We start from the raw sequence: 27665 nt of genomic DNA, 5'->3' as shown, positions 1-27665 counted from the left end.
TTCCAGAAAAACGAGGAGGGGGAGATGGTGGAGGAGGTGGACGGAAAGAAGAATAGTATTGAATCATTTGTACATGGTTAGGCACATGGTGTTAGGATCTGCCCCCTCCCCCAAAATGGAGTCGAAGCAGAGGCCCTGTTGGCAAGCTCTGTTTTATATTTGTTCTCGTTGGTACTTGGTCATGATTTTATGGACCTTTTGCTGTATTTTATTTTTGATATTTTATATTACTTAACTCATTTTATTTTACTTATACGAGCTTCAATCTCCCAACTTTACAGAAAAAGAAAGAGTTCTGTTAAGAAAGAGAGTTAATTATGTGTGTATGTGAGACGGTGAAAATGAACTAGCCTGGCAATTCTGAACCAGTTAAGGAATCAAAACAGCTGAATATTAACTAGCTCCTGCTGAATATCTAGTCTCCTGGAACCCCATTAAGAGATTTGAGGTGCTTTCTCAGCATTGGATTCCTTTCTTCTACAGAAGAACAAGGGGTTTTTCTGGAGCAATGATTTTTCAGAAAAACATTACATGCTGCCTACCATCTGTACTTATGACTCTAATGTGGTACTCATAGATAAGCTTTTATAGGAATGTAACTGTAAAACCTCTCTCATATTTTTCTGGTTAAATTTTGTCTTTTAACTTTGTTAAAGTTAAAATTTTGTCTTTGTTTAAGTATTAATTGTCTCTTTAATGTAAGCAGCAGAAAAATAATCCAGTTTATTTTTTATAGTCAATATTGTTAAAAATAAGGAATTGTTAGAATGTCTTCAATCCAAATGTTAACTCACTGACAAATGTGAGACTTCTATTAGATAACACTCTGTGATCCCTGTGATGCTGTGGGTTGGAATTCATTGTTGGAATGTATTTTTATGTAACAACTACAGTAGTATTCAGCCAGTAGATGGCAATATTTACAAGTGTGGATCTAGGGTATATATTCTTTGCTCTTTTATTGTTTCCTGTTACAGTAATATAGTTGAGCAGTAAAGCACATGGTGACTGTATTTATTTGCTCTGTGTGATGCTTAATATAAACAGAATTTCTAACACTGTGTCCAACTGTTCCTGTTACCTGGACTCTATTCCTGTACTCACTGGTATTGTAAATTGTTACATGTACTTTTATTTAGAAACATTCTAGATTTTACTGTTTTTCCATATAAAATTTGTGGGTTTCCCCCCCAACACCAAGGAATATTGTGCTCTATAAACAGCAAAGCTATTAAAATTTGAATAATGGTCTTTTAAGTTTCCTGGGTTAAGAAATTCATTTTTTAAAAAGTTGGAAAATCACTTGGTACACAGGTACCAAGGAAAACCAATAAATTTCAAAGGACCTTTTTTTACATTTAACATTTCACAGCAATGTAGCAACAAATTCACAATGTCTAATTATACTGTGAATTATATTATGCATTTGTTATTTTTTTCTGTGCTTTTTTTCCTAATTTGCTTTCTGGTCTCCTGGTCATCATATTGGAAAATGAAAAGATGATTTTGAGTGTGTGTGTGCGTGTGCGTGCGTGTGCGATCATGCACATTTTTTAAAGTCTTAAATGTAATGTTTGGTTTGGTTTTATCAATGTACTGGTCACTGGACAACTATAATTAATGGTTATAAAAGAATGCAACCATAAAAGCATATTTTATTTGGGCTCATTTTAATAAAACAGGTAGCATATAAGAACTTAATTTTGTTTTGTTTTTTCAAATTCTCGAGTCACTATAATTCTGAGCTAAATCCAATAGTACATTTAGCACTAATGTTGCAGCATTTTTAACCTGATTTTTATTTTTTTCTACAATCCCCTAAAACAGTATATGAAGTCACACTGTGAACTTCTGTAAATGAAAGGAATGGAATGCCCTTCCATTCTTAAGAAGCAAGACTGAATCCAATTCAAAGATTCTGAGTAGACAAATTAGTTCACATAAAAAACCTTAAAGAATTTACTAATCTCTTTAATTTCCAGTAAAAAGAAAGTTTGTTTTCATGAAGAAAGTAAATTAATGAAAACAAAAGGAAAATGTTATACATATCCATCTTATTCAAACATTTCTTATAACATTTGAATATCTTTCTAGATCTCATCATTCTTCATAGCAAGGGTAGTTATCGAGTAATGCATATAAAATTTATAACCCTTTGTCTCTTGTATTTACATTTTTTTCTCTCCGGATAAATTTTGAAACAAAATAATCTTTATAATATTTACATCATCTACATTATTATAACATCGACATCCACATATGATACCAAAGTTATGTGATGATACCAAAGTTAGAGGTCACACTTCCTCAGGGTCTTGCAGAAGAACAGGGTAAAACAATTACTAATTACCTTCTTTTACCGGTCTACTATAGAGGTTGTTCTCTCGCACTTAATGTATACAGAGGGTGGTGAGCACAGCACAAGACATTGTGGGCTGTCCCCTGACACTACTGGATAACATAGCCAGGGCTCGCTGCCTTGGAAGAGTGAGGAAAATTCTCAGGGACGACTCACACCCTGGACGGTATCTCTTTACTCCCCTACCATCGGGTATGAGATATAGGAGTATAGCCAGCCATACCAAAAGGCTGAATAACAGCTTCTATCCGTGGGCTGTCAGGCTTCTGAATGAGAAATAACTCTATGTATGATTGACTTGCGAGGTCGGTATGTTGTACAATTAGCTCACATGGTGTAACAAGATGGTGGGTTTGTTGTCACTGTGAGTTGTGGGGGGGCATGGAGGGAGGTTCAGCCAATCTCACTGTGCACATTGTACTTTGATAACAAAGGTTATTTCATTTATTTATAAAAGTGAATCACATATAGTTATCTTGGAAGTGATGAACTAGTGCTATAAGTGTTTGCATTGCACATATGCAATGCTGAAAAGTGACTATTGTACTTTTACCATTAAAGTTAATTTACCTTAGTCTAAAATGCCACAATATCACAGATATAAATTATATTTCTTACATGAAGAAAAATATTATATAATTTAAATTCTTACCATTTACAATTACAATGATATCCCGAAAGTCAATTTCTCCTCTAGCCTCAACTCTTCCTTCACATCTGTATACTCCTTCATCACTTTTATTAATTTTAAGAATTTGAAGATTGTTGTTTGGCAACATGGCAAATCTATCTGGAGAGCATATAGGAAAGCTATTATCCATAAATAATGGCAATTAGTAAATATAACTTTTGACATATTTAAATACTTCCACTACACTGTTGAAGTATTCAACAACAAAATATTTTCACAGAAGGTGTCATCCTAAAAGCTTAATTCTGTATTTTTCATTTCATACATTTTGTGTTTCTAATAAATCTATGCAACACTACTTGTATTCACTTTAGCAAAGAATTCCACACTGCTGGGTGATATGATTGCTGAATTAAAGACATGAAGCAATGAAAAGACACAAAACCTTGGATATTACTCTTTTCAGCCCAGACTGAGAAGTATGCAATTTGTGTCTCTTTTGCATTTAGCACAGAAAGTGCTAAAAGCATCCTAAAGCTATGCCTGAGATATCATTCATATAAAATCAAATGATAAAAAAATGTCAAAGTAAAAAATAAAGTAAACTTTCCTGTTCTTTCCCAAATATCATTTATAGTGTATTTTCACAGGCTCATCTTGCAAAGTGGCACAGGAATATCTGTGCTATCCATAAAAAAGTGTAGATTTACATTTTAAAAACAGCACCTTGCATGGAAAGCAGTTTTAAACCAGAAGAAAGACCCAGGTTCTGCCAGTAGTCTCCAGCTGGTTTTATCCAGACAAAGCACGTAAGAGTGAGATAGAAGAGGATCATGGGTATTCATAACCCCATAAAGAAACCACTCAAGTTACTTCTGGAAACACATCTATCAGACTTCTGGAAGACCAGTTAACGCACATCAAATACAATCAATCATTAGGCAATAGAAAATTGTCCCATCATACTTTAAGGAGAAAATGTAGACAAATACACACACCCTAACTCAGGGGTGTCAAACTGCCAGCCCACAGGCCAGATGCATCATAGCGAAACCACACCCACCCCATTGCCGGCAATGGCAAAAAGTCGTGATACGTCGCGACACGTCACGTGGGGTTTGACACCCCTGCCCTAACTAGTGATGCTAGGTAGATTTCTAATTTACTTTCTTACAATAAAGCTATAAGGTACAACAATAATAGTTCAGCCATTAGTGTAACAGTAATGCAGTATATTTTCCTGTCAACTAAAAAAAAATAAAAATGCATATTAGCATTCTACAAGCAACATAAACCCATGGTAGATTTTTCACATAATCTTCAAATCTTAGAGCAACCAGTGAATTCAGTTGTAGTAGCCATGTGAATTCCACACAATGCTCTCTTAGGTATGAAGATTATTAAGTGTAAACAATCTGAATATGTAACAAAACATATAATTTAAAGAGTTACCAAAATACTAACTGTCAGGAGTATTTGAGAGTTCCTCATTTTGATATAACCAGCTGACAATAGGTGCTGGTGAACTAATAACATGGCAAATGACTTGTACATCTTCTCCCTGTACAAATTCTTGAGGTGATGGGACATCCTGGAATGTGAGCTTTTCTAAGAAAAAAAATGAAATATATTTATAGTAATAGGTTATTCTTTAATTTGTTAAGAATTTCAAAGCAGTTAAATCATTTATAATGAGTCAACTGGACCACCATTTGTTAGCAATATAAATAAAATTCAGAAAATCTTCCTTGATTTTTTGCAAATATTTTAAAGTCCATATAGTTATGGACTTTTGCACACAGAACTAGCTTTCATAGATGAGGAATAAGTGATCAACTAAAACTATTACTAACATTTTTCAATGTTCTTAGTTTCTTTCCAAGGAAGCTGAGTTATCATTACGTTATACTATGCTAATGTGTGTTGGTTATGATGTACTTGAAATACCAAACTTTGGTATAGACTAGTTACCATACTTGGGCAGCAAAGATCTGGATGACAGAGACAGCTACTCTCTATTGGTTATCTGGATATTTATAGCTTGTACTGTATAGTATACAATGGACCTCTAGTTACTACTTTACTAGATAAAATAGTATCATGTTTTAATACATGCTTTGTAATTAAATTTACAGAGATTTCTACTCAACATTTCCAACACCTTAAGTAGAAAAACAAAGCTTGATAGTGCATTTACTTACGGTAAATTTCCAAAACAACCGTAGCTTCTTGACTAAGTCCTAAAGAATCAGTTGCTTGACACCTGTATATTCCAGCATCTTCCACATTGGCATTGTAAATGGTTAATCGTGATCGTACACCTTCTTTCTGCACCACCACTCTTTGATTAGAAATAATCTTTTCTCCTTGTGGATTATACCAATCTATACTCTCAGGTTCACCAATTACTACAAAGAAAAATAATAAAGAATTAATATAACAAATGCTCAAAAGATACTTAAATGTAAACATAGTATTTTAATGAAATTAAACATCTTTTTTTAAAAAAAATATACCAAATGAAACAGTATTTTTAAAAAACAACAACAACATAATATTATGTCTTATATAACAAATCCTAAAATTGATTTAGATGAGGAGATATGCAAATTCAAACCTTTCTTTTCCATGATTAATTTATTGACTTCAGAGAAAGCCATGTTCTGTCACATTTTGCTTAGGTTTCTTTTTTTCAGAAAAGACCTTGGGTGATCTCCAGGAAAAATTGGACCTTGAGGACTGCAGAGTCTCTGCAGATTGACCTCATATTGAGCTTATGCTTTTTGAAACTGAAGAAACAGCTCCTTTGTGCTAGGTAGCCTGTCTTTCCAAGGATGAAGACATTATTGTCAGTACTTTTCTTTCTTAATGATTGTGGAGAGATCCAGTCCAATGAAGGAAAGCGGTGCAAAGTCAGGGGAAGAGGACTGGACTGTTCAGCAAATAGATAACTCCTAGCAACAAGCAAAATACCCACTATATTTTCTCAGTAAGAACAACCAGTCTAATGTTCTCCAAACTGCTATCTATGGTGGCTTGTCAAGAAGACATGATTATTAAGGCAGGCAGGAAGATGGACATGCTGCTGGTTTTGGTAAGATTGTAATCTATCTAAAGTTTAGACCCCTGATTTGACTAAATATTTCTAAAGCTAGCATTCTTATGTCTCCTAGTAACTACCTGACAGAAAACTCTAGATGGCTTGTAAATGGGGCCTACCACAAAAGAGAGGCCAGGTACCCTCAGAGAACTACTTCTGTGATCCGTGTTCCTAGCTAACAGTGTTATAGTGTGATATTGAGAGGGTGACTTTCCCAAAGACCTATGAAAATAGAGTGGATAAAATTCTTCTCTAGCCTCACTGTTAACTCCTAGACCTGGATAACACAATAACACCACAAAGAGATTTGCTAAACAAAGACTTAGACCATGGGTGTCAAACTCGCCATGTCACATGACGTGTCACGACGTATTGCAACTCTTTTTTTGCATTGCTGACAATGGGGTGGGCGCGGCTTCAGTATGATGCATCCAGCCAACAGGCTGGCAGTTTGACACCCCTGCCTTAGACTAACTTCCTGATAATTCCTCTTATCACTTAAAACAACAGGCCTGATAAGGTGTTAAGGCTATTAGCCTTTTTGACAATCTTTTGTTCAGGCCAGCAAACCTTAATTACCAGACACCTGATAAACCTCTTCTCCTTCAGTCATGCTCTTTGGCTAATCTCAATCTCAATCATCTTCCTTTCCTCCCATTTGTATTTGGTGGAAACACCTGAACTAGTAATAGTACCTCAGAATACTTTTAGGTTGCTTCTCCTAAATTTTAGTCTATGGTCTTTGCAGTAATAAAAAGTTCTACCTGCAATTTTTTTGCTTTCTGTATTATAGTAAAAATCTTATCCTTAAGTTTCTCATTTTGTTCAAATGGGCAAGTAGCTTCCTATTTCTGTACTTATTTTATATCTCTCATCTTACTTTTGAGAGATATTTCAAAATGTAATAGCTTAAACAAATCCAGTGTACTTTATTGAGGTGATTTTTTTTTTATTAAAGAGTTTTACAAAAACAAAATTTTACAATATATCCCCAAATCCCTCCCACCCCAAACCCACCCACTCCCCCCCCACTTCCCAGAGCTAAATACAGGATTATAGTTGCAATAATCATATTCTAAATAAAAATTATGCATAATATACAATTAACCAAATTCATAATGCGCTTTAACTCTCTTTTAACATAACTACAAACAATGTACCAATAACAATATCTCACTAAAATCTACTTATAAGCTAAATGGTACTTTTTGGTCCCATATTTGTTTTGAATATAATTTATCCATCTCCTCCAAACTGAAATATATCTTTCCTGTGAATGATCCTTGATTCGAAACTTTAAACACCCATTCTTCTACAGTGGGCAAACTATCCTTCTTCCAATATTGTCCCACCAGTAACCGTGCTGCCGTTATCATGTTCAACATCAAGTTAGTTTCTTTAACATCACAATCTACAACAATGCCCAATAAAAACAATTGCGGGGAGAACTTTATCTTTCTCTTAAAAATCTTTTGAATGTTCCACCAAATTTTAATCCAAAAAGCTTTTATATTTCTACAAGTCCACCACATGTGAAAATAGGTAGCTTCTAAACTACCACACCTCCAGCATTTAGACTGTACATTAGGATACATATTGGACAGCTTCTTGGGATCCAGATGCCATCTATAAAACATTTTATAAAAATTTTCTCTTAAATTTTGAGCCTGGGTAAATTTAACATTTCTGACCCAAATTATCTCCCAGGTGTCCAGCGAAATAGGTTCCTGAATATTTTGTGCCCACTTTACCATGCAGTCTTTAACCAGTTCCGTTTCCGAATCCAATTCAATTAAAGCATTATATATCCTCTTTATTGAGGTGAATTGACTCTTAAATCCCTTGCTTTCTTTGCCTTCATTTGAGTTTGTTCTTCGAACTGAAAGTTTTTTATTTTTTTTTTATTTTAATTCCATTTATATCCCGCCCTTCTCTGAAGACTCAGGGCGGCTTACAAGCTTAGCAGTAGCCTTCATTCTATGTATATGCCTGCTTATTAGGGCTTTCACACACACCCCAGCGGCATTATTACAAAGTCAGCTTAATTGCCCCAACAATCTGGGTCCTCATTTTACCTACCTCGGAAGGATGGAAGGCTGAGTCAACCTTGAGCCTGGTGGGATGCGAACCTGCACTAATTGCAGGCAGCTGGTGTTACTTAAGGAGGCATTAGTCCACTGCTCCACCAAGTGCTGAACTATTTGATTCCACCACAAGTCCCTAATTTCTCAGAGGCTACTCTCTCTTTAATTTTCCTTATCTGTATATAGAAACACTAATGCAAATATAAATGACTGCCTGACTACCAGAGAGGTAAGTTTACTATTTTGTTTAAATTTAATTTTCAGGAAGTGTTGCATGTGTATTATGTTCTATATTGTGCTTTATTTTATAAGTAAATAGCCATTAAGACACATACAAAGCATTCACAATGTAATGTGTGCACTATACGAGTATTTGTAATGCAACTGAGCATCACAGGTTGTAAATCATAAATGCACAACATTATGATACGTTGGCTTGTTAGATTTCAATACAGAAAGATTGAATTGATTTCATTGGAATGTTGAATATTACTGTATTTCTTTGTGTTCTCAATTCATGCTGTTCTTCATGGCAAACTTTCAGCATAATTACTACAAATGGAAAAACTGTCCTGCTGGTTCATTGACTATTGCTATCCAGTTAGCATTGTGCTAGGTTAACATACACTGCTGGAGATACATAGTACAAATAATTTGCTTCAGAAAAAAACCTTCATGAATATAAAAAACTCACAATGAACTATTCAAATAGTACCATTTCAAAGTGCTTATATAGAACTTCATTTTATTTTGACTTTTGAAGGATAATTTCCTGGTCAGTTATCATACTTTTGATTTAAACATTTGAATTCATTCTATTATTTTTTTTTTACTTCTATGCTTACACTATCTCTAATACTTTTAATACAGTATTTAAAGAAGTCACTAGAATGTACCATAACTTTTCCAGTTAATATTAATAATTATATTGATCATGAAGCTGATACAAAACAATAATGTGTACTATACCTGTGCAGGTGAAGAATTTTGATACACCCACACTGACTTCTACCTTGCTGAGGGATATTGAAACTTGAAGTGCTGTAAGACATGAAGTAATAGATTTAAGGTAGCCTACTTTAATAAGAAAAAATAGAAAAATGCATACAATTGCTATATACATTTTTAATTATAATGAAAATTATATAAAAAACCAATTTTGAGTATTTTTTATTAATCTTAAATTCAGTAGAATGTGATCACTGAAGAATTATTAATAAAGATGCACAAAACATTGGAGCTACAAACCAAGTAAACTACATTCCCAGAAAGGCATACAGTATATTACCAATATATTATTGGTAAATTTTCACTAAATATGTGCCTGTATAAAAAGCTTATAAGGTAAAGGTAAAGGTTCCCCCGCACATGCTTGCTAGTCGTTTCCAACTCTAGAGGCCAGTGCTCATCTCTGTTTCAAAGCCGAAGAGCCAGCGCTTGTCTGAGGACGTCTCCATGGTCATGTGGCTGGCATGACTAGATGCCAAAGGGGCATGGAACGCTGTTACCTTCCCACCGTAGTGGTCCCTATTTTTCTACTTGCATTTTTATGTGCTTTCAAACTGCTAGGCTGGCAGAAGCTGGGACGAGTAACAGGTGCTCACTCTGTTACGCGGCACTTGGGATTCGACCCACCAAACTGACCATCTGATCGACAAGCTCAGTGTCCTAACCCACTGAGCCACTGCGTCCCTTCTAAAAAGCTTATATAAATGGCTTATATTCTTTTTTTCGTAATTATTATAAATTCTTGAATTCCAACAATTGCATAAATAACACTGAGACCCAATTTGGTGCAGTGGTTAAGGTACTAGATTAAAAATTGAGAAACCAAAAGTTCTCAGCTTCCCCTAAGCAAGAAAGCTTGCTTGGTGGCTTTGGGTCTTTCATTCCCTGTCAGCAAAACTACTTAACATGGTTAAGTAAAGAGGAGGTAAGTACAACATGCATGTCACATGGAATTGGAAAAATAAAGGAAGGGTATAAATCAAATAAAAAATAAAAGACAACAAGTTAATCCAACTATTTCAACCATTCTGTTCTTTTAGGCTTAATAGACAAAGAATTGGAAAAAAATGGAACTTTCTTATTATATATATATATATATATATATATATATATATATATATATATATATATATATATATATATATATATATAATTTAATTTAATTTGTATACCGCCCTTCTCCCGAAGGACTCAGGGCGGTGAACAGGGCAATAAATACCGAAATACCAAAATACCAAAAATAAAAACAGATTAAACCATAGTGCCCAAATACAATAAATGAATTACTTAAAAACAACAATTAAAACCCAAACCCATCATACCAGGCCGGCTTGTTCAAACAAATAGGTTTTTAGATCACGTCGGAAGGAGCGAAGGTTGGGAGCCATCCGGAGCTCAACCGGTAAACGGTTCCACAGATCAGGCGCACCCACAGAGAATGCCCTCCCCCTGGGGGTCACCAGTCGGCACTCTCTGACCGGTGGCACCCTGAGGAGGCCCTCTCTGTGGGAACGCACTAGGTGGAGGGAAGTTGATGCCGGCCGCAGGTGCTCCCTAAGCTGACATCAGCAAGAATGCTCTATGCACAAAAAATTGAAAGATACTCTCATTCCCACAATGGATGATTGGCTGGAAAAACTGACTACTCTAACCAAAGAAAAGACTACAGACAACTTTGTTTCCACTTGGAAACCACTTTTGGATTTTGTGCTTGAGGTGGGAAAACAAATGAAACTTTGACTTTGGGTTTTGCTATTAATTGGTTTATTGTTATTGAAATGGCTAGTATATATTGTTACATAAAAGTAAAAAGTTGAGGCCCATCTAAATGTAAATGCCCATCTCACCCTTCCTGTTCAGGGAAGTAATATTATCCAAGGTGTTCTCATTAAAAAGAGTGGAAAAAATAGTGAGCAGTATTTAAGGCCATGATGAAAGCAAAATAAATAGCTGAATGTAACTCATGCAATGCCATTTACTATACCTTGCAATAATGCAAAATATCCTTTCTCCCAGTAAATCCATACACCAGTTCATAGATTGCCTTTTTTCACATTTCATTTCTGTTTGAAGATACCAATAACTCCATCCAGAGTGTGTCTTTTTAACACACTCACTCTTCCCTCATATACAGTATTTGTTCTGCAATTCTATCTCTGTATGCCTAAAACACCTTTGTATTTGGAAGTACTTCTTTCATACTGGTCACTAAGTAACCCACTCTTCCTATATTATGCTGACATTTGTTCTGATGCATTGAACTCTTATTTCCATAAAACAATGTGGAAAAACTATGCTTTAATAAAAGTATGCTGTTTTCATATATTTTGACAAATATTCTTTTCTCAAAATAGACTGCATACAACCTTTCTCCTTTCTACCAGCATTTTTTTAAAAAATTCTCCATAAACTTTTAAAACCCTGCAAATGCTATATTCTACCAAGGTATACTAACATCTGATAGTTGTAAATTAATTATTTAGGTAAGACTTGCAATCATTTGTTCCAGTTTCTTAGCTTTTGGTGTAATGATTTTCAGCTCATGTGTTTCATTGCTTGATAAGATCTATGTAAAATTATTTTAATCTCAGCCAAGAGGATGGCTTGATCTGTTTCAAAAAAAAATCAAGAAGATTCATGTCCCCATTAATGTATGTTTAACAACTTTATAATAATACTTTCACACATATTGATACACATGTTCAGTAATCAGGACAACACATCTTGCCTTAGTGTTAAACTACCGGTATTCATTATAAATTGATCCTCCACACTCACAGAAACACATGGATTGTGCCTAGTGATAGTGAAGGAGCTTGAAAAATCTTCCAAGAATATCAAAATGATAATTGTGGACAAAAGACTCTGGATTATAGTGGAAAGTGCCCACCACCGCTCATCACCACACCTCAAGAAGATACTGGAGAAATGGAGAGGTGAGATCACCAAAGCTTATGATAGGCCTAGAATAAACCTGAAAAATGTGCTTTCTCGGATGTGCTCTGAGAAAATCAGAGAAATGTACTAATCAGTTTTAAATATCAAAGTCAATGCTTGGCTATACCTCAAAACTTGATAGAATGATTTCAATTCAAACTTAACATAAACCGATCAATGGTACGTTTTTCTAAGACTATGTTTGCAAATGGAGAAGAGGTTAACTTTGAGCCATTATATGCCTACTTGCAGCATCTCAGAATAAACCCAATAAAGTCATATTCATTAAATAAGACTAGAATGCTAAAGTTTAAGATAACATATCTTCTGGAACAGGAACATTTAGCACTGGTTTATCAGATAAAATATGGGACAGACTAATAGAGTTCTGCCAAGAAAATGCAATGTTTATAAGTATCTTCCAAAAGGCCAGAAGATAACTCTACTTGGACATATCACAAAATGGATGACACTAGAACCAAATTGATGATATAATCTGCAAACAAATAAGGATAAATCTATTCAGTCAGCAGAAGTTACAATAGCTCTGATCACAGATCTATTGTAAAACTATAAATTAAAGTAAGGAAAATCAAGTCATCACATCCAGTGATACATTGTCAGCAATGTTTCATACAGTTGTTCAGTCAAGATAAAAAACATATATTATGAATAAGATTTTACAAATAACATCTAAAATGATATTTGTGACATTTTAAAGATGAAGAAAACAAAATTAACCAGAAATTCCAAAAGCAGATCGAAGTGATATCTGCTAATAAATTGAAAATACTTAAAGAAAGGTAAGAAGCAAATAAGTCATCTTTATGCAAATAAAAATAGAAACAGAAATTGGAGGGCAGAAATAAACAGAAGAACTAAACAAAAATGACCACTATATGGGTTGATCTCTGAACTAAACCAGACATTCTGGAAGGTAAATCTAAGTGGAGCCTAAAAAACCATCATAATAACAAAGCCTCTAGCGCTGATGAAATAAGTGCAGAACTTTATTATTTAGCTTAGTGATTAAAGTTAAAATGCTACCTCTTATGTAAGAAAGTATGGGACTGAATTTATCCTTTATATTCCAAAACTAAGAAAGGGTAATGTTAAAGGATAAGCAAATGGTTGAAAAGTTGTGTTTTTTAATCCCACAGAGTCTTCTATGTTCTATTATTTCTTCAAACAAGACTGACTCTTTTTATCTTTCTGCAGTTATTCTACTTTCACATCTGCCTCTTCGTCCATGTCATTTTCTTACCTAAGCACACACTTTTTCCTACCACGCTGCACTATTTTACAATAATAAATATACTGTCACACTATGATCTCCCTTTTAAATTATTTTCAATACTTTTGCAAACTATTACATTGTTGTTGTTATTGTTATTGCCCCCCCTCTCCCATAGATTCTATGTGGCTATATACTGTAAATGATACCTTGTTAATCAGTTACTACTGCAGTAGTTATCCTGCAGTTAATTACTACAACTCTCCTTGGAGATGGATTCACCCAATACAGTGGCCAATGCCACTGAAAGTCAGCCAAAAGCCATCTAGAGTTGCTTGGTTGAGTTGGCAGCTATATAAATTGAATAAATAAATGAAAATGCCTATAAAACATCAACAGGGTCAGGGTTATCCGAATGTTAGGGGTCAGGTGTTCCATAGAGCAGATGTTGTAATGGGAAGCACATTTCCTGGGTTCTATCAGATAGTATTGCTTGGTAATAGGGACCTCTGGCATGCCAGCTCTACTGAATCTAAAGGGACAAGCAGAGATAGCAAGTCCCATAAATAATCGGTGCTGTGAAAAGCTTTTTGGTAATATCCAGTACCTTGAATTGTTCCCAGAAGTCTATTGGAAGCTAATGCAGTGATATAACTGTATATGCGTTGCACTGAGACATGACCATAATTATCCATATTGCTGCATTTGGAACCAGTTGTAGCTTCCAAATGATATACAAAGGCAGCCCCATAAAGAGCTCATTGCAACATTTCAAATGACAGATGACTACATGAGTGACCATGAGCAATGCCTATAAAGCCAGGAACAGGTACAGTCAGTGCACAGTTGTAAAATGGAGCTTCTGGCTATGACTATCACCTGCTCTTTCAGCAGAGCTTAGAAACTGGAAAAACTGCCAACCTGTGTACAAGTTCTGCCTGGAAGAGTGTCACCCTATCCAGAAAAATGGATGGAAGGTGCCCAGTATTGGGGAAGAGGGGCACCTAAAACTCATAGCCAATGGGTCTCATGAGGGTTCAGCTGAAGCTTATTCATCCCATCCAGGACCCTTCTATCCCACTTCCAAAGACTGAGAAGGAACCTAGACAGCATCTTTTGGTTGATCATGTCATATATACTATACATGCAAATGTATGCATATATTCATTAGCATACATATGATAGTTTACCTGATGCTGTTTCCCAGGGTTCAGAGAAGAACAGAGATAAGATGGACTCCTAGTAACCCTAGCTTAGAACTTGATCTCACCCACACAACCCAATCAAATTAATAATTGTGCAAGTGTCCTTTATATTTGCCAGGTCAAGACTTAAATCTCTATGGAGACTGTTTAATTTTTCTGCTTATATTTAGGAAAGAGCATTCTCCAGAGTCCCAAGTTAATAAGGCTTGTTTGTTACATTTTAATGATTTGGCATTAAGTTCAATAAGTAATTAAGAAAAGGAAAAGTTTGAACTGTTTATCATGAATAGTTTGTGTTCAGTGTTGTGTTTATTAGTCTTTCTATTACATATGTGTGTTGAAATGTGTATGTATAAATTGAATCAATATCACTAGCTTGAGCAGTGATTGTATCTAATGATTTTAATCAATATAATTAAACTGTAAATCACTATGCAAGTATATTAAACTCCTAGTCTGATATGCAGCCTGAATTATCTTTTACATCAAGTACAGTAAATTTAGTTTGTCTCTGATGGGACTGAACTAGAAGTCAAATAGAGTTCACTCAACCCATGGGATATACAAATGTTTCTATGGTGAAAAGTATGATGCAAGGGTTTCATTCTTAATTATATGAAATAAATATAGTGCATGACAGTCCACAAAAAATATGAGTATTAAAAACCCATAATCCCACTGATTTTAAATCGCTGTATTATATACATCAAAGAAAAAAATCTAAAATCTATGTAATGTAGAAATTAAAAATCAATAGGAAATTAGCTATGTGCTGCCTTAAAAATGAAAATATTGAGTAAATTACATTTTCAAAGATTAATTAGTATTCAAAGAAACCTGATGAACAGTTGCTCTGGTATCCCATGCTGAATATTATATTATGCAATTTCAAGTACTTGAAATAAATTATTACCTACTGTTCTCTAACCTTTAATATTTTTTCATTAGCTATTTTCAGAGTTTAAAGAGCATTAATGAGGTTCTTGGTATGAGCCTAACGAATCTTGCAGATCTACGTTCATTAAGAGTATTCTAAATAATAACCAAGTCTACCTACACAATTTATTGAAAATTCTGCCAGGTGAAGTGATACAAGGTATAAATTGCTGTAAAAAATTAGCATGTCTAAAAATAGTATGCTAATATCCTCATTAGCAACAATATTCGTGATAAGGTCATTAGGAATCCCAATATTAAAAAGAAGTATATTAAATGTTGTCCTCAGTGCCTAGTAGAACTCTGTTATATATTTTTTTATTAAAAGGTAAGATAAAGGAGTCACTGTGGATTTTAATTTGCTACTCATTGCTGACTATAGTGTGTGATGCTCATCTCCTTTTCAAGGCCATTGAGCCAGCACTGCCAAAGACATTTCCATGATCATGTGGCCAGCATGATGTCATGGAATGTTGTTACCTTTGCACCAGAGGCACTTGCATTTGTGAGCTGTCAAGCTGGAGTAAGGACGGGAGCTCACCCCATCATGTGGCGCTTGGGTCTCAAACCTGACTGCCAGCTTTCTAGCTGACAAACCCAGCATCTTAACGTGGCGCCCGTTATATTTTAAAAGTATACTTGAAATAAATTTTAGTCAGTGACCAGAGTGGTTCATGAATTAATCTGCAAACCTTAGGAAACTTTGAAAGCACTTTATATGGGATGTATTCTTGCTCTCTTTTAAAATCTAGTCATGGAGCTACTCACATCATATATTTTTGTCTACCTGTTTTTTTAAAAAAAATCCCAGAACAACTGAGAAAGACCCAGTCAGTTAATAAATTAAATAAATAGATAAATACAAGTATTTTTTTAGTATTTTACCTGCAGCTGCCAAACCTATATTCCCTTTCAGCAATGACAAATGTTTATTTGTCCTTAATTATATATGAGAAATGGTATAGTTCATTTTACCAATGAAGGAAAGATATAATTATCAACAAAACTCAAACTAAAAGACACAGCAACATTGCACATGAACAGTGGTTTCATTGTTCTAGAAAATGCTCTTCAGTTTTATAATTCAGTTTTACAATTCTGTGTTACTTCTTTCCCAGACTTGTACTTTTCACTCTCTTCATTACAGTAAAATTCTCCAAAGATATACTAACATGAAAACCATCCAGCACAAAATAATACCTTCAACATAACAAATTTTCACAACCAGATCTTTCAGCCATTTTTGCTCAAATCAATATGACCAACTACCAAGAATAATAATAATAAAAATGTCTAAAACATTCTGTCATTTAATTAAACAGACCTGCTAGAATCTTTATATACTTTGGCTGAAAAAAGATGAAAGAAAAAGAATGTAATTTTATAACAAAGAAATAAAAATAGGGAAAAAAGGCAAAGACAAAGTCCTTCTGCTCCCAAACTTATATTTTTTTTCTTCGTAAAATGCTTTTTCATTTTCAAGATTTGAGAAATCATCAACAGTTCAAGGTGTAAGTCACATTAGCATTATAGCCCACAATTGTGGCTTATTTTGTTTGGTTTAAGATTTAGAGCAGGGCTTTTCAACCTTTTCACCCATTGTACCACTTTTAGAATATGACAACCTCCGAGTACCACCGGTCGCCTAGCAACAGCCGTCTCTCACTCAGGCTTGTGCGGTGCTGCCACCGGTTCAGCTCATTCCCCTTCCCCACTACCACCTTTCTAGGATGGTCGCATACCATCTGCCAGGTGGCAAATGTACACAGGTGGTACCCGTACCACTGATTGAAAGGCCCTGATTTAGAGTAATTATTATTACAATCTAAAAATGCACACATCACGTGAATAGCAAAGAGAAGGACATGCTTACAATCACTGAAGGCTTTAGTTGATTCCTGTTTGCTTTTGCTTAACTGCAAGTAATGTTGTAAAGTTTCAACAAGTGAAAACGAAATGAAGATTGCTTCAAACATCTAGAGCACGGGTGTCAAACTCGATCATGTCACATGACATATTGTGACGTATCATGACCTTTTGCCTTTGCAGAGCTGGGGTGGGTGTGGCCTGTGCATGATGCATCCAGTCTGCAGGCCACCAGTTTGACACCCCGATCTAGAGGAACATAGTGAGCTTGGGGAGGAAGTGCAATTAAGAATATTGAGGGCAGCGCTAGCATGCATGAAAGTTTACATAAATTGCATACATCTTATTCAAATTTAATATCTGATTTAATTTACGGTTCCAACTTCTAATTACATTTTAATTAATGATTTGCCTTTTCCTTGTACAATAGGCATTTTCATATTTCAAGGGAAAATCAATAGCTACAACTAAAAAAACAATATTATTTATACTCGTGGTATTTTAATGTCCTCAGATTACACCACTTCCAGAACTGCTTGTTAGTTAATTGTGCATATACATATGTACAGAAATAATTATGCATGCACAAGATTTTATCTGCCACCAAAGACTATGTTCTAGAGACTTGCTTCAATACACAAAAGGTAAAATATTTTTACATTAACTTCTGATTTATGCTTGAAAAGAAATCTTCACATCTGTACAATCACTCAAGCAAACCGAGATGCATAAATGGCTATGGCTGATGTGCACACATACATTCTTACAGATAAATATAACATAAAGACAATAACTTTGAATACCCCTTCCTCCTTTGGGCTGGCAGATGCAAGTTTAACTCTTCTTCATTTGGCCTATTTAATTTTCTTCAGAAAAAACAACCAGGGGATCCAGTTAAATGGCTTGTTATCATGTCTTCCTATACCAACAACTGTCTTTATGCCACATCCTAATGATAGTACCTTTTGCCTTATACCCACAGTTATAACAGTTGAGTTAGCTCAAGACTTTCTTAGTTGTTCCAGTTTAAACTAACATTTTTCCTCTTCTACCAACACTATTTTTTTGTATAGATATAACCTAAAAGCATAATTGATCACACATTTACTGAGACATCAAAGTTGGGGTGTCTTCAGCAATTTTAGGCTGCTTAGATATGAAGATAAAAACTGCCTTCTCAGGCTAGTTTGAATTGGCTTTTATAGAGCCAATTGCCAACATAGGTAAGTAGTTTTGTTTAGCAATCACAAAGGTGACTGGCAACTCAGTCACAAAGCAACATGATTACCAAGAGAAAAATCAATAGACCACAACTGTAACATTTTTACACAGGACAACTGACTAAGGCGCTCCCACAGGGAGGTCCTTCTCAGGGTACTGCTGGTTAATGAATGCCAGCGGGTTATTCCCAGGGGAAGGGCGTTCTCTGTGGGTGCTCCTGCCCTATGGAACCAACTACCCACGGAACTTAGGACTGCCCTCGACCTTCGCTCATTTCACCAGGACCTGAAAACTTGGCTCTTTTAGCTGTTTGGCCCAGACTGTGGGGTTTTTAATTTAATTGGGTTTTAGATTTATTTTTGAATTTAATTTAATTGTTTTAATTGATTTTAATTTTTTGTATTTCATGGTTTTAACTGCCCTGTAAACCGCCCTGAGTCCTACGGGAATAGGGCGGTATACAAATTCAATAAAATAAAATAAATAAAATAAATAATGGCAAACACATGACTGAGAGATATGTACAAAGATCTAAACACAGTGACTGGTCAAAAATTACTTTTTCAGTAATTATGAACAGTCCTGTCTGAGGTAGTCACTATCTGTATAATGCGTGTTTGGTAGTTACTATGTGTTGGGCCTTATGGGAGCTTGTTGTACACATAGGTTTAGTTTTATTGTATTATAAAGAAAGTAGATTTCCACTATGAACAAGAACTGACAGTGTGGCTGGGTATTGCTTCTTCTATCATCTTTGGTGTGTTTGGGTTTTCTCCTGCTTTTGATAAAAAAGACTTTAGTTAGCTATACAGTTTATTGTTTTGGATTTTTATTGTTTTATTACTTCAATGAAGAGGCTGATGTCACTTTGTCTATTCCACTCTGATTGAATAGGCATTCATGAGGCACTTCCCATCATTTCACTTCACTTCACTCCATTTCATTCTAATCCTATACATTTCAGAAATGGTTTGCCCTTGCCTTTTTCCAAGACTGAGAAAAAAATAGCTAGCCAAAAGTCACCCATCTGACCTTGTGCCTATGGTGGGACAAAATCCTATTAGTCTACCCTGGGAGACTAATTGCTAATTAAGCTAGTTATTTTTTAAAAAAATGTATACTTTATTGATTTTTTTTAACCTAATCATCATTAATATTTGATAAACTGTGTGGTAGTCTAGGTTTATATTTACAAACAATAACAATTAATTTCTATAATTCCATACTCCACATAATAGTTTTCCTTGATTTTCTCTTCTTACAATAATATTCTCTTTTATCAACCTTAAATTAATACATTTCTTAGTAATTTTAGTAGATAACAATTGAATATAGACATTTTTCTAGTATTTCTACAAGTAACAACCACATCAATATAAATTTTCTTTCCTAATTATTATTTTTTTCAATTTCATAGTTCTCGCTTTATAGATAGCCCTAAATGTTTTCTTTATTATGGCTATTCTTTGTTTAGTTAAAGCGTTGAAGGTCACAATAACACGCTATCTTTTCCCATGCTTGCCAATTCCTGTAATTAGGTCAGCCATAATTACGTATTTTTAATCCACCACTAGATGTCAGGACCAGATCATTTTTCAATTTTCAAAACAGGCAATTGTCTTTTGTTTTCATTAATAATATTTTGCTAGGAAAATCTTAACTATTTCCAGCAATTTCACACTTATTCAGGTTTAAGTCTTATATTTATTTCATTTCAATATGTTTTTTTTCCCTGTGCAAATTTAATTTGCTGCTTCCATCTGTAGGAGGGTGGAGCAAAAATCCCCTTACTCTCACTTTTTGGGGATTTTTGTTTTCTTGGATTTTTTTTCCCTCAAGAGATCAATCAGGTAGAAGAGAGAGAATCAATATCCTTACCCATTTTCAGACATGTTGTTTACAAGCTTAACTTAGTGCTTTTTGGCTTCGGCTGCTTGTAGCTTGGGCTAGACTCTGAGTGACACTAGCCTTTTTTCTGGAGGGATTTCCCTGACTGACCGCATTTACTGCCATCTCTCCATGGTCAGCATGGCTTCCTTCCTTCTTTGCCACCTCTTTGGGGTGACTTTTGCCCCATTTGGGGTCCCCAGAGAAGAATCAGCCGTAGGGTGTGGAGCCCCATGATCCCTCAGCTACTTGCGCTACTGCGTAAAATCGGAAGCCCTAATTAAGCTAGTTCTACTGTTCTCTGTCAGGTATCTGTATAAGCTCAGTAACTGTGCTTGTTTCATGTAACTTTGAAACCTCTTTAACATAGAGCTGCATCTAAATTAGCAACAGATCTGCAACCTTTCATCTCATGGGCTCTACCTTGCTGCTGCTGCTTGACATGTCAAAGACAGAAGAAAAATTGGCCAAAGAAAGTAGCTCCAGAGACATCTGGAGAGACTGAAGATGGCAAGCACTCAATCTGGCAAGGATGTTGTGAGTGCCACATTTAATACTGCCTTCTTACAAGTGTCATTAAAATATAATTTTAACGATTTTTTTATTTTTTTTAAATGTAAACCAGTTACTAGCTGTATTTGAAGTTTTCAATAAAACATCTAAAATACAATCTGAATAAAAAAATATAAATAATGAAATCAAATAAAGAGCCTTGGTGGAGCAGTGGGCTAATGCCTCCTTAAGTAACACCAGCTGCCTGCAATTAGTGCAGGTTCGCATCCCACCAGGCTCAAGGTTGACTCAGCCTTCCATCCTTCCGAGGTAGGTAAAATGAGGACCCAGATTGTTGGGGGCAATAAGCTGACTTTGTAATAATGCCGCTTGGGGTGTGTGAAAGCCCTAATAAGCAGGCATATACATAGAATGAAGGCTACTGCTAAGTTTGTAAAGCCGCCCTGAGTCTTCGGAGAAGGGCGGGATATAAATGGAATTAAAATAAAATAAAATAAAAATAAAATACACAATCAAAGCATTAAACAAAGCACAGTTGTCGTTTAAAAATAAAAATGAAAACACAGGTAAATACAATTAAAAGACAGTTAGAACACCTGGCCCCTTCATGGATTACTGCCTTGTTGTGGTGAAGGGGCTTGCATAATTCAATGAAGCTATGAGCTATGCCGTGCAGGGCCACCCAAGATGGAAAGGTCATAGCAGAGAGTTCTGACAAAACGTGATCCACTGGAGAAGGAAATGGCAACCCACTCCAGTATCTTTGCCATGAAAACCCTATGGATAGTACCAAAAGGCAATATGATATGATGCTGGAAGATGAGCCCCTCAGGTCGGAAGGCATCCAATATGCTACTGGGGAAGAGCAGAGGGCTAGTACCACTAGCGCCAGAAAGAATGAAGCGACTGGGCCAAAGCCGAAAGGACATTCAGCTGTGCATGGATCTGGTGGTGGAAGGAAAGTCCGATGCTGTAAAGATTTTTTCTCCATAGGAACCTGGAATGTAAGATCCATGAATCAAGGAAAGCTGGACGTGGTCAAACAAGAGATGACAAGACTGAACATCAACATCTTAGGTATCAGCAAACTAAAATGGACAGGAATGGGTGAATTTAATTCAGATGACCATCAGGTATACTACTGCGGGCAACAATCCCTCAGAAGAAATGGAGTAGCCTTCATAGTCAATAAAAGAGTAGGAAAAGCAATACTGGGATACAATCCTCAAAATGACAGAATGATCTCAGTACGAATCCAAGGCAAACCATTCAATATTGCAGTAATCCAAGTCTATGCCCCAACCACCTGTGCTGAAGAGGATGAAATTGACTGGTTTTATGAAGCCCTAAAGCACCTTATAGAACTAACATCAAAAAATGATGTCCTTATCATCATGGGGGATTGGAATGCTAAAGTAGGAAGCCAAAAGATAAACGGAATAACAGGCAAGTTTGGCCTTGGAGTACAAAATGAAGCAGGGCACAGGCTGATATAATTTTGTCAAGAGAATACGATGGTCATAGCAAACACTCTTTTCCAACAACCCAAGAGACAGCTCTATACATGGACATCACCAGACGGTCAACACAGAAATCAGATTGACTATATGCTCTGCAGCCAAAGATGCAGAAGCTCTATACAGTCAGTAAAAACAAGACCAGGAGCTGACTGTGGCTCAGACCATGAGCTTCTCATTGCAAAGTTTAGGCTTAAACTGAAGAAAGTAGGGAAAAGCACTAGGCCACTCAGGTATGAATTAAATCATATCCCTGTTCAATATACAGTAGAGGTGACAAATAGATTTAAGGAATTAGATCTGATAGACAGAGTGCCTGAAGAACTATGGACAGAGGGTCGCAACATTGTAGAACAGGTAGCAACCAAAACCATCCCAAAGAAAAAGAAATGCAAGAAAGCAAAATGGTTGTCTGCGGAAGCTATGCAAATAGCTGAAGAAAGGAGGGAAGCGAAAGGCAAGGGAGAAAAAGAAAGATATGCCCAATTGAATGCAGAATTCCAGAGAAGATCTAGAAGAGATAAGAATGCCTTCTTAAATGAACAGTGCAAAGAAATAGAAGAAAACAATAGAATAGGGAGGACCAGAGATCTTTTCAAGAAAATTGGAGAGATGAAGGGAACTTTTAATGAAAAAATGGGCATGATAAAGAACCAAAATGGCAGGGACCTAACAGAGGCAGAAGAGATTAAGAAGAGGTGGCAAAATTACACAGAAGAACTATACAAGAATGAGCTTAACATCCCTGATAATGACAATGAGGTGGTCACTGACCTCGAGCCAGACATCCTAGAATGTGAAGTGAAATGGGCCTTAGAAAAACTGAGCAACAACAAAGCTAGTGGAGGTGACAGTATTCCAGCTGAGCTATTCAAAATCTTAAAAGACGATGCAGTAAAAGTGCTACACTCAATTTGCCAGCAAATTTGGAAAACTCAACAGTGGCCACAGGATTGGAAAAGATCAGTTTACATTCCAAATCCAAAGAAAGGCAGTGCCAAAGAATGTTCAAACTATCACACCATTGCACTTATTTCACATGCTAGTAAAGTTATGCTTAAAATCCTACAAGCTAGACTCCAGCAGTATGTGGATCGAGAACTACCAGACGTACAGGCAGGATTTCAAAGAGGCAGAGGAACTAGGGATCAAATTGCCAACATACACTGGAGCATGGAGAAAGCTAGGGAGTTCCAGAAAAAAACATCTACTTCTGCTTCATTGACTATGCTAAAGCCTTTGATTGTGTGGATCACAACAAACTGTGGCAAGTTCTTAAAGAGATGGTAGTACCAGACCATCTTATTTGTCTCTTGAGAAACCTATATGTGGGCCAAGAAGCAACAGTGAGAACTGGACACGGAACCACTGATTGGTCCAAAATGGGAAAGGAGTCCGGCAAGGCTGTATACTGTCGCCCTGCCTATTTAACATATATGCAGAGCACCTCATGAGAAAGGCAGGGCTAGATGAATCAAAAGTTGGAATTAAGATTGCTGGAAGAAATATCAACAACCTAAGATATGCAGATGATACCACTCTAGTGACAGAAAGTAAAGAGGAACTAAAGAGCCTCTTGTTGCGGATGAAGAAGGAGAGTGCAAAACTTGGGTTGAAACTTAACATTAAAAAAACCAAGATCATGGCATCCTCTCAATTCCTGGCAAATAGATGGGGAAGAAATGGAGGTAGTGACAGATTTTATTTTCCTGGGCTCCAAGATCACTGCAGATGGGGACTGTAGCCAAGAAATTAAAAGATGCTTGCTCCTCGGGAGGAAAGCCATGGCAAATCTAGACAGCACTCTAAAAAGCAGAGACATCACTCTGTCAACAAAAGTGCGTATAGTCAAGGCTATGGTCTTCCCAGTTGCAATGTATGGCAGTGAAAGTTGGACCATAAGAAAGGTTGAGTGCCAAAGAATTGAGGCCTTTGAACTCTGGTGCTGGAGAAGACTCCTGCGAGTCTCTTTGACTGCAAGGCGATCAAACCGGTCAGTCCTAGACGAGATCAACCCTGACTGCTCTTTAGAAGGCCAGATCCTAAAGCTAAAACTCAAATACTTTGGCCACCTAATAAAAAGGAAGGACTCACTGGAGAAGAGCCTAATGATGGGAAAGATTGAGGGCAAGAGAAGAAGGGGACGACAGAGAATGAGGTGGCTGGATGGAGTCACTGAAGCACTGCCTCACCAAGAGGCAGAAGACTAATCCCAGGAAAACTTTCTGGAAATGGCCATCCAAGTAGGAGTGGAATAACCACTGAAATCTACATTTCAATTCTCACAGCCTGTTTGGACATACATCATGATTGATGGTATCAAAACCCACACAAGAAGCAGGAGGACCAACAAGATCACATCCCACTCCACCCCAGCAATAATAATAATAATAATAATAATAATAATAATAATAATAATAATAATAATAATAATAACAACAACAACAACAACAACAACAACAACAACAATAATGGTGGTGGTGATGAATTGACAAATTCACCATTAGTCAATTGAAAAAGGTGGCCTTAGTAGGACTGCTTCCATCCTGTGACGCTATCTGTAATACCATCAAACATCCATATCTGCCTATCCCAGGTCCTTGGTAAGGACTCGATGGGTAGACAAAAATGCCAAATCCAGTCTGAAGATCTGGCTGACTACGCGAAGATGTAATAATAATAATAATAATAATAATAATAATAATAATAATAATAATAATAATAATAATAATAATAATAATAATAATAATAATAGTAGTAGTAGTAGTAGTAGTAGTAGTAATAGTAATAATAATAGTAATAATAATAGTAATAATAATTTGGAAGGGACCTTGGATGTCATATAATCCAACCCCCTGCTCAGGCAGGAAACCCTATACCATTTCAGACAAATGGCTATCCAGTCTCTTCTTAAAAACTTCCAGTGTTGGAGCATTCACCACTTCTGGAGGCAGGTTGTTCCACTGATTAATTGTTCTAACTGTCAGAAAATTTCTCCTTAGTTCTAGGTTGTTTCTCTCTTTGGTTAGTTTCCATCTATTGCTTCTTCTCCTGCCTTCAGGTGCTTTGGAGAATAGCTTGACTCCCTCTTTTTTGTGGCAGCCCCTGAGATATTGGAGCACTGCTACCATGTCACCCCTCATCCTTCTCTTCATTAGACTAGACATACCCAATTCTAGCAACCATTCCTTACATGTTTTAGCATCCAGTCCCGTAATCGTCTTTGTTGCTCTTCTCTGTACTCTTTCTGGAGTCTCAACATCTTTTTTACATCATGGTGACCAAAACTGGATGCAGTATTCGAAGTGTAGTCTTACCAAGGCATTGTAAATTGGTATTAACACTTCATGTGATCTTGATTCTATCTCTCTGTTAATGCAGCCTAGCACTGTGTTGGCTTTTTTGGCAGCTGCAGCACACTGCTGGCTCATATTTAAGTGACTGTCTGCTAGGACTCTGAGATCCCTCTCACAGTTGCTACTACTGAGCAAGGTACCACCTATACTATACCTGTGCATTTGGTTTTTCTTGCCTAAATATAGAACCTTACTTTTTTCACCACTAAATTTCATTTTATTAAATAGCGCCCAAAGTTCAAGATAATCTCACAAATTGCCAGGGCAATTTCTGTTCCATAGTCTGGCCTTAAATCAGATTTCAATGCATCTAGAATATCAGTTTCCTCCAGGAAAGCCTGGCCTTGACTGGCCATCATCTGCTCAAGCACTCTGCTTAGCAAGGCAGCATTGGCCACTGGCCTTCAGTTATTTCCATTCTCTGAGTCCAGATTCAGCTTATTTAGAAGTAGCCTGATCACTGCTTCTTTTAATGATGCTGGAATTGTTCCCTCTCTCAAAAGATATTTATGACCTCATGGACCCAGGTGGATAGCTTCCTGCTCCCAAATTTAATAATCCAAAATGAGCATGAGTTGAGAATATAAGTGGTAGACTGAACATGTCTAATTACTTTGTCTTCCCTCTCATGCCTCAAAGAATATATGTCATCCATTAGGAAAAAAGAACTTTACAAGATATATTAAGTGAACCGTTGAAAGATGTTTGCAATGAACTTTTCTTGGAGGCTAAACTCCCAAAACATGGATAGAAGCAAATATTATCTTATTACCAAAAAAAAAAAAAGATTCAGATTTGACACAGATAAAAATTATAGACTGATGTCATTACTAAATGTGGATTATATTTTTTTTACTTCAATAGTGGCAGAGAGACTGAAAAGATTCTTAACTGAATTTATACATTCAGACCAAAATGGTTTTTTTTTACCAAGGAGACAAATTTAAAGTAATTTAAGGGTGATAATGGATGTATTGGTATATTATGAATTACATCCATGAAAACAACTTGCACTAATATTTCTAGATGCCCAAAAGGCATTGCATAATGTTTCCTGGCAATTTATGATTCAACAATTAAAAATAATGGACTTTTGACATAACTTTATAAATATGATTAAAACAATATATAATAAACTGTCAATGCTGCTAACATCGAATGTTATTGCTTGACAAGAGATGAAGTAGCCATTTCATATGTTAAACCTGTGTATTGCTTTAAGAGATTGAGTTTAAAGTTGGGAGTGGGGTAGAGGAGGATTGTACCTTCAAGGCCATTTCTAACTAAAGAAGATAAGACCTTGGCAGGTTTTCTAACAAAAGGGAAACTGATTCTTTAAATTAATTGGAGAATATGATTAATGACAAAATTAGAAAGGTGGAGAATTATGTTTTAATATATTGTGCAAGGGACGGAGATTTCAGATTCCAGCTTCCTTCGAGCAAGCATTTGCCAGTGTATTAAACTAATAAAGGACTTTTAAGGTAAACAATGCCTCAGAGTCACTTGAAAAGCCCATACATTGGAAATTTGACACAAACAGAGAAAGTTATTATGAATGGAGATTATACTGAGAACTTTGAGATAAGAAAAGATACAAGGCAAGGATGTCCATTATCTCCATTGTTATTTAATTTGACCTTGAAAGTTCTAAATAGAAATAATAGACAAGATACAGAAATTAAAGGACTAGAAATAAAAGGTGAAACATATAAATTACAAGCATTTGCTGATGATTTAGTATTTATTTTAGAAGAACCCTTGGAGATGACTCCTAAACTACTGGGAAAGATAGAACAATATGGAGAAAT

At 35.9% G+C, this 27665-nt stretch overlaps 1 protein-coding gene across 1 annotated transcript in view; it reads right to left on the bottom strand.

The window, feature by feature from the left end:
* NCAM2 (neural cell adhesion molecule 2) overlaps positions 1 to 27665 on the bottom strand; it is a gene marked incomplete at its 3' end in the record, with an annotated part of 176441 nt that overhangs the window by 92015 nt on the left and 56761 nt on the right. Inside the window, 4 exon segments of the mRNA XM_081327226.1 lie at positions 3012 to 3144; positions 4453 to 4598; positions 5192 to 5398; positions 9144 to 9215. Coding sequence (XP_081183352.1) covers positions 3012 to 3144; positions 4453 to 4598; positions 5192 to 5398; positions 9144 to 9215 — 558 coding nt within the window.

The sequence above is a fragment of the Vipera berus genome, assembly GCF_964194415.1.
Source record: "Vipera berus genome assembly, chromosome: 4".
Taxonomy (NCBI): Eukaryota; Metazoa; Chordata; class Lepidosauria; order Squamata; family Viperidae; genus Vipera; species Vipera berus.
Note: the sequence above shows the minus strand (reverse complement) of the source record. Positions and strands in the feature narration are given on the sequence as shown.